Here is an 8,500-nt window from a genome sequence, read left to right as displayed (position 1 = left end):
AAAAAAATTAAACATACGGCTCGCCCGTCATTAAATATGTTTAAAAAAAATCAAAAGAAAAGGATCTATTTTAGGGTATCGTTGCAAGTCCCTAAAATCCATCAAATACGCACACTCGTGCATGACGTAGCAATGTATTGATTCAAAAAAAAGCAAAGGCAGCAAGCAAACCGATAAAACATAATCAAATTCAATTGTGCGCCTCTTCAGACACTGATAAAGCAGTATTCTTCTTTTATTTGCAGTCGCGCAAAAGTGATTCACACTTGTTGGTGCGTTGTTATAGATAACGTAATCAGCGTCGTATGATAAGAGCGTTCAGTTGTTTCCCGAATTTTGTGCAGAGTGTAGCTTCATACGGACTGGCAAATCAGAGGCGTTTCAGTGTTTAACGAACAGTGGTACGCAGAGCGTTCGATTTTTTTTTTGTGTGAGACGATGGCTTTCCTTTCTAGTACGAGATTATACTACGTGAGGTCGTTTCAAATAGGCAGCATTGGCTTCCGAAGGAATCTGAGTGCGTCGACGGCGAGTGATGCGATCGATCCCGAATGGCAATCGGCTAAGCCATTCAAGAGCATCCCGAGTCCATCGTTGATGGAGATGTTCCGGGGGTTCATGAAAGGAGGTACGTAGGACCTGATCGTCGCTTGGTTTCCGATGGGACTCCTCGGCATCCTATACTCCCAGTACATACGATACGTTTCTACGGATAATAGGTCGCTACGAAGGGGTTCCGATGGCCGATTTCCATCGATTATTGAGAGAAGATTATGGAAATATCGTTCGTATTCGAGGTATGCTCGGTAAACCGGACGTGGTGTTAACCTTTGAGCCGCAAGATTTCGAAAAAGTCTTTCGCACCGAAGGATCCTGGCCGGTGCGCCGTGGTATGGACACGTTCACCTACTATCGGACGAAGGTTCGACCGGAAATATTTGGAGAATCGGGTGGACTAGCGAATGAGTAAGGCCTTTTCGCACTGGCAAAAGTTTTGGTGCGTGTCTCTACAATCACAATTATTTGTTGCAGACAAGGAGAAAAATGGCAGAAGATGCGCACCATCAGCAATCCAGTGATGATGCAACCGAAAACCGTTGGACTGTACGTGGAGCAAGTTGATGCTGTAGCACGGGAGTTTATGGAAATGTAAGTAGAAGGTGATTAACATGTTCGACATTAACTAACATCCTGCACGATCGTCCTGTGCACAGTGTTGGTACTTTGCGTGATGCAAAGAACGAACTGCCGGCCGATTTCGATCAATGGTTAAACCGGTGGGCATTGGAAACCGTGGGCGTGTTAGCTGTGGATACACGCTTTGGCGTACTGAAATCTGGCGAATCGGAACAAGCTAAACGCATCATCAAGGTTTGTACTCGCAATGCCGAAGGGTGTACAACTTCACAATTTTAATCATTACCACACAGCTGGTTCGAGAAAGTTTGGATTTATCGTACCGCCTGGATATTGAGCCTTCGATTTGGAAGATCTACCCAACTCCAACCTTCAAGAAACTGATGAATGTGCTCGATGAACTGACCAAGTAAGTGTGTGCTCGAACCAGAACGCTACGATCGTCGAGATCAACAACTGACCACACTGCGTTTAAATTCTGTTTACTGTCAGCATCATAAAGGCTAAAGTCGATGACGCTCTCGAGAAGATCGATCAAAACCCTACGGACACCAGCAATCAGAGTATTTTGCAGAAGCTGTTGAAGGTCAACAAGAATGTGGCGGTTGTGATGTCTCTCGACATTATAGGTGCCGGTGTAGATACTGTGAGTAGATATTCAAAAGTTCAAAATTTTAGTACAAGCTTGATGCCCTGCAGACAATCTCTCTTTTAGACATCGTCTAGTACAGTTGGGGTGCTCTATTCGCTGGCCAAGAATCCGGAGAAGCAGGCAAGGCTACGAGAAGAGCTGCGTGCGATCCTACCTCGCAAGGATTCCCCGCTGACGACGGAAAACATGCGGAATCTACCTTACCTCAGGGCTTGCATCAAGGAGGGTTTACGGTTGTACCAGCCAACGGTCGGTAACTCACGCGCTGCCGGACGGGATATAGTACTGCAAGGGTATCGCATCCCCAAAGGGGTAAGTAGTTGGGTCGAAGGATCGTAGTCCATCTTTTGTCATGCTTTCCACCTTGTCTTCAGACGGATGTAGCCATGATGACGTCGGTGCTACAACGGGATAACATATTCTTCGATCAAGCTAGCCAGTATCTTCCGGAGCGTTGGCTCCCCGAGCGCGTGGACGGTGTCAAGAGTGCCAAGGACACAAATCCGTTCATCTTTCTGCCCTTCGGCTTCGGTGCTAGGAGCTGCGTCGGAAAGCGGCTCGCCATAATGGAGATGGAGATCATCATTGCACGGTTTGTGCGGAACTACGAGCTGCGCTGGAACTATGACGAGCTTAAGTTTAAGACTAATCTTATCAACACTCCCTCCAACCCATTGCAGTTCCAGTTGATGGATCTGGAATGTTAGACTCAGGGTTTAATATGGAATATCAAATGGAAATAAATTTTAATTTAACAATGAACTCATTCGAATTCATATTACTCACCGCAGAATATGGGGCTATGGAATGGGCAGCAGGTGTTTGACGCAGGTGTTCACACAGTGATTTGCAGATATACGGCAGACGCTTTGCTTCTTATCATCAACAATCGTGGAGCATCATCATCACCTTTCGTAATGATAAGCGAGCGCTACAATGCGGGGACACGCGCGTAGTAATCAGTTACTGACCTGGACAACAACTTGCAGCTCAAGCATCTGAACCACTGAAATGTGAAATGCAAATCCACCTGGAATTACGTATTTCAATAAAAAAAAACCCAAACAAGCTATTCACTTCACGCCTAGCCTGCCAGTGTTGAATTGCAGGTCAACGAGTGGAACAACGAAACACCAACGAAAAAACACCTCTCCCTGTGCTGGCTGGCCCGCTGCGCTAGCAGCGAGATGTTATTTATCTAGAAAAGTGATTGCAAAGTTGATAACATAATTTACGGCTGTGGCTGGTCACCGTGCACTGTGCACATGAATGCAAATAGGCTGGCTGTGTGTGTGCGTGCGTGCGTGTGTGTCCGTGTGCGCGCTCACGCGCGATATCTTATCGCAAAACCGCCCATCACCAGGCCAAGGCACCGGCGTCGCCGGTTAGCCCCGAATGGTGAGTAATTACCGAACAAATTCATTTAAATTGTGCATAATTTCTCAATTATTAAACATTGCCATTGCCGGTGGCCAGCACCGCCGCATGGAAATGAGCTTTCGTGGCCACCGGCAGCAGACATTGTAGCCGTCCCACCCCCCCGAGACACTTCGATCTGACGTCCCGGGGCCTCAGGACGAGCGAGAAGCAAGTGCAACTGGGGCTGAAAAATTTATGAAGCAAACTGCATGCTGGCGTGCTGGCTGGCTGGCTAGTTGGTTGGCTGCTTTTAAGTAGCCATTTTTGTTTTTGTTGCGAAAACTAAAGTGCAACAACCCTCGCTCGAGTTCTGCGTGGCGTGATCGTGCCCCACGAACACTCTCGCACGCCGACGTCGTCAACACATTAGCATGCAAATGAGCTGCTTCTGAGCTGCCCGAGCATCGGGGTAGAGGTGTGTATTGGACTACCAATGGGTCCCTTTTGGTGGTGATTAATTTTTGGTCCACACTGACCACCACCACTTCGAGAGTTCAGTGCCCCCCCCCCCCCCCCCCCCCCCCCGGGGAATCTTAGCCACCGTTGCCTCCAGATACATGCAATGCTTATGCAGAATCTGATTTGCACCACGCTTGGGGCCATTGCGAGGCTCTCTCTCTGCCAAAGGTAAACGTCATCATCAGACGGTCATGGCGGTCGCAGTAGTGTTCGCATCACGATGTGACGATTAGCTGTGAGCCCCATCGCAGCATCGCCGGGCCATCAGCTTAATGTTCATTATTTTCACAATTTCATTAGCATCATTAATGAGACAAGCGGCCACCACCACGAGCAGGATCGTGCGGTCGATCCGTTTTCGTCTTGGATTAAAGGGCCCGAAGCCGGAGACTCGGGCACATGCACCTCCATTATGGTGAGCCACACGAGTCCTGTCACGAAGGGGATTCCTTGAATTTAGCTCCACACACACGCGCGCGAGCGGATTGGCGCTCATTAAAAGCAAACATTCGAAGCGCCATCGGCGAGGGGTGTGACGTGTCTGTGCGTGCGTGCGTGCACCCGCGGTCATAATGATGCACATCATTCACTGCACCAACCCGGGCTGGTGTCCCATAAAGCACCTCTGCCCCATTCCCCTCCTAGTGGCCCACCGTTGGCGTAAAGCAGCGCATTGTTAGCGTAATGTGTAACGCGCGGTAACGCTCGAGGTTTAATGGGCTCGTTAGGGGAAGCCAGGCCAGCGCCATTTGCACTGGTGCGCGAGCTAAAGTGAAATAAATCGAGCATTAAAACATAAACGCGCAATCTTACGCGGGTGGTGCGCCGCCATTCCCCATCCAATGGGGATGATCAATCAATTTGCTCGTCCGCGAGCGGCGCATTATGGTTAATTTCGTGGCTGGCGAATGCTACGACGTAGTGCGTGGCTCGATCGTTGCCAATTATTGAACATGGCTGGTGGAGAATTACGTGTGTGTGCGTGGAAAATATGCTCTCCGATCGATCGAGTGGGCTAGCTCATTAGGTTGTGTTATTTGGAAGATATTTCGTTGCTGGTGATGAAAATTGGTGATCGTTTCACGTTTTGAGCAACGCAAAGCACCGCAGGAGACTCCACCGATCCCTCCACTACCGTCTCTGTGTCCGTGTCCGGGGTCCTAATTGAGAGACAGTAAGATAAATCACGCGACGTCCTCTCGCGCCCTGTGTTCTATCCTCCCGGACACCCGCACGGTCATTGTTTCGTTTTTGGGGTGGAGGGGGCTCCATTAAATACGAATCCCCCGGTATCTATGCTTGGGAGGCAGGATCTATGTTTGGTTCCTCGTATCACACTCCCGACTGCGATGCTTCATTTATCATTTCCACCCGGGACGGAGCACAAATGGCCCAAAAGTAGGAGAAAAAAAAAACATAACACAAAAAAAAACAATTATATTCCACTCTTCGGCCTTCCATCATCCTCATTTTCCCCCCCAAAGAAACAAAAACGAAAAAAGCTCCACAAGCTCGCTCCACGAGACCCCACGAGATGGTTTCCTGAAATATAATTCTCCATTTCTGTTTTCGTTTTCGGCTTTGATTGGAAACGATCCTCAGGTGCGTCTCCATGATCACCATCATCATCATCAACGCGTCCCCCGTCCCCGCGCGATCATCCTTCCACCATTCTCTGCTCTTCTGCGGTTCTACTGTACGTTCTTCGTTTCGCTTCTACTTCGTCTTTTTCATCCTCCAACCGCTTCCTGGCATTCTTTCTTTCTCCTCCCATTTCCGACGACGCCGCGGACGGGGTCCGATGCTGAAAGAACATGTTAAGTGTAACTAACTCATTATGTGAAGCAATCTGCCTCGCGCAGCCACCCGACCTTACCCCCCTCTTTGGGGTCGGTGAAATCAAGTTTTTATGGGTTTCTGTTTCTTCTTCTTCTACTTCTTCCCCTTCGTCGCCCCTCATTTCTCATTCTCTTCTATCCGGTTCGTTCCCGGCCCGCGGGGCCTCTTATCGCTCCACACTCCACACGAAATGGCGATGGCGGTCGATCCTCGGACCCCCAGACACCTCACTCCTCGTGAAGCGCGCGCCAGCACACGCCCGTGATCCTCGATCCACGGTCCGCGCTTCAAAGCCTCGACCTCGACAGAGATAATCAAAACTCCGTGACGTTCGAGAGAGTTTCGTGGGCTTTGATCCCCCAAAAACGAAGAACATAACATTGCAGCGGTGGCCGACCTAACATAAAATATCCTCCGAAAATGGTGCCCCTCCCGGGGAAGAGGAGATGTGTGGAGCGAAGGCAAGGGAATGCCTTTCGAGAATGGCCCCGTAGGTCCCCGGGCCGGGCGGGGGGCCGAGTTAATTTGGAAACTTTAAATTATCTCATTATGGGATGAGTTTCAGTAATTCTTTGAAGCGCGTTCCCCTTCCTTCCCGGTCACGGTTTCCACGTCAGGAGAGGGCGTCAAAAGCATGTTGCTGGAGCTGCTGCTGCTGCTGCTGCCGCCATTGCACCGGGGAGGAGTTTTTGATTTGAAGAGTGTTTTTTTTTGTGCTTTTGGAGTTTTTGTGCTGCTCTCCCTTTTTAGTTTCTTGGCCGTTTCGTGTCCTCGCTTAGAGGAACATTCCGTGGTAGGCAAATGAGTCGGATGCGATCGCTAATTCACTTTGGCACGGAATCGGATCGGAGTGATGCGAGCCGCAAATTGACACATTACAGTATCTTTTTTTTTTTGAGGGGGGACTAAGGCAGAAAGCAACGAAACAGAGGCCGATCGCGGGGTAACCAATCGTCAAATTTGCGATTCATTTAGCACGGGAAGGTGCCGAACGATTGGGCCAACCAATTTCAGTGAGTGATCAGTGGGATGGAGCAAATGGAGTATTAGTCTCCAGTTCGTGAGACGCGAATTGATCAATTACCTTCGCCGAATATTCTTCGCTTTTCAAGAAGATGACAGCATCCTCCAAGGACCATCACTTCGACGTGACTCATCCGGACCGGACAATGTGAAGGACTTTCTCACGCCAACTGCGATGCGCGTTGGAAGCGAAATATGAAACGATTCGTCGAGGAACATCTCCACCCAATCGAATATCACCCAATCAATCCGTCCGTCGCTCCGGCGGACAGCAATCCGATATCCGACGAAACAACGGCCGGGACACACTTACCCTCGCTTGTCTGGGGCTGAATTCAATCGGTAGCTGGCCAGCTCGAATTGCGTTAATTTAAAATTCAAACTCCGCGCGCGAGGACCGCAAAATCCGGACCGGACTCCACCGGCACCGTGGCTTCCGTGTTCCGTACCGCGGGCACCGAGAGAGACACAGAGGAATAAAGGCAATGATTAACAATCATGTTGACGGTACGATCAGCGACCATCAGCGCGTCATCAGCGACCAACGGTCAGCACGAAAAGCTTCGCCAAAGCACCTGAAACCCAAAACCGTTGCTTCGGATGGAACGGGGCACAGGAATCTCTATCTAGACTTCCCCCTGTCCCTGGACCACGACCGGGCCCTGCCAATGCAGCCATGCCTTTTTAACGGGGGGAGGGAAGCCTCTGATCATCTTCATCATCATGATGAACGGGCAGCTCCAATCCGCCGGAAAAAAAAACTCGCACGAAACTCGGAGCGTGGAGCGATCGCAAGGCTGCGAGTTCGTGATAAATGATTCGTCTCTCCGGGGCTTACGGAATGGCCGGGCCGGTCGCTCGTTCGTTCGCTCGCATGCTTGCTGGTTGAATTATCAAAAATAACACATTAGTTCCCGTTTTTATTTCAATTTAGCTGCTGGCCTCATCATCAGCAATAGCAACAGCAGCATCATCATCGCCATCGCCGTCGGGTGTGTGCTGCTCGAGAGATATAAATATTTCATGGATTATGGAGATTTAAAACGCTTTTCAAACGAAACCGAGCCCGACTGGGTGTCGTGTCGTGGCCAGTTCTGCTGCTTCTGCTCCTCCTCCTGCTCCTCCCTTCCTTGACTCTTAGATTGAGAAGCATCCAGACGCGCAACATAAAACGCGTCGCGTAGCCAATGATGATCGTTGGGTCGGAACGTGAATCCGAAACGCAATCCGCCAAAAATCTCGACCGAACGCAAACACACACACACGGTGCACTGTGCGGATGGTCTGGAAATGAAACAGAAGAAGGCAAAAGGCCTGCGGGCCACAAAACTGCCACCGAATTGGCCCCGAAAACGGTCTTGCCGCTCAAAATCGCGGAATGGCTAGCGAACGGAACGTGAACCGCGGAAAAAAAAAACAATAAAAAGAACGAAATCCCCACCCCTGGCTCCTCTTCAGTGTACACCTTTCCTGTAACCGGCTGTCACGATTGGCATTGGCGGCCATTTTTATTCTGTAGCCCACACCGGGAGGTAGAACGGGTTTCCTTTTTTTGTTTTTTTTTTGGGGGGGGTTTTCGGGAGCGCAAAGCATGGAGCGCTCTAGGCCAGAAAGAACCCGGCACCCGCGAGCTCGAGTGAGAATTGAGGAATATGTTTATTTATGTTTCTGTCCCTCCGGCACCAGCCGCGGACGATGATGGAGGAATTCAAAGGAGGAATCGTCGGGCGGTCGGTCCGTTTTTTGGACGACATAATTTTTAATGTCGATATTTTTGCGTTCCGGCTGGAAGGAACACGTTTTCATACTTTATGCTCGTTGTTTTGGCGATCCACAGGCCCTCCCCTCCAGATTTGTGATAGTGTCCTTGCCGGTGCTATTTCCTCCTCCCTCGGAGGCCACTCCACCGCACGCTGCTTTATGTTTTGAGAATATTTTTGTTTTATGCATTTTTTTTTTGCTCCCTTTCTT

At 49.8% G+C, this 8,500-nt stretch overlaps 1 protein-coding gene across 1 annotated transcript; it reads left to right on the top strand.

The window, feature by feature from the left end:
• Positions 1-438: 438 nt before the first annotated feature.
• Positions 439-2,496, top strand: LOC125950666 (cytochrome P450 CYP12A2-like). The gene is made up of 8 exons (XM_049678858.1): positions 439-628; positions 720-966; positions 1,033-1,149; positions 1,215-1,371; positions 1,431-1,546; positions 1,630-1,783; positions 1,853-2,101; positions 2,164-2,496. The coding sequence occupies exons 1-8, from the start codon at positions 439-441 to the stop codon at positions 2,494-2,496; spliced, it is 1,563 nt and encodes a 520-aa protein (XP_049534815.1).
• Positions 2,497-8,500: the final 6,004 nt, after the last annotated feature.

The sequence above is a fragment of the Anopheles darlingi genome, chromosome 2, assembly GCF_943734745.1.
Source record: "Anopheles darlingi chromosome 2, idAnoDarlMG_H_01, whole genome shotgun sequence".
NCBI classification, from domain to species: domain Eukaryota; kingdom Metazoa; phylum Arthropoda; class Insecta; order Diptera; family Culicidae; genus Anopheles; species Anopheles darlingi.
Note: the sequence above shows the minus strand (reverse complement) of the source record. Positions and strands in the feature narration are given on the sequence as shown.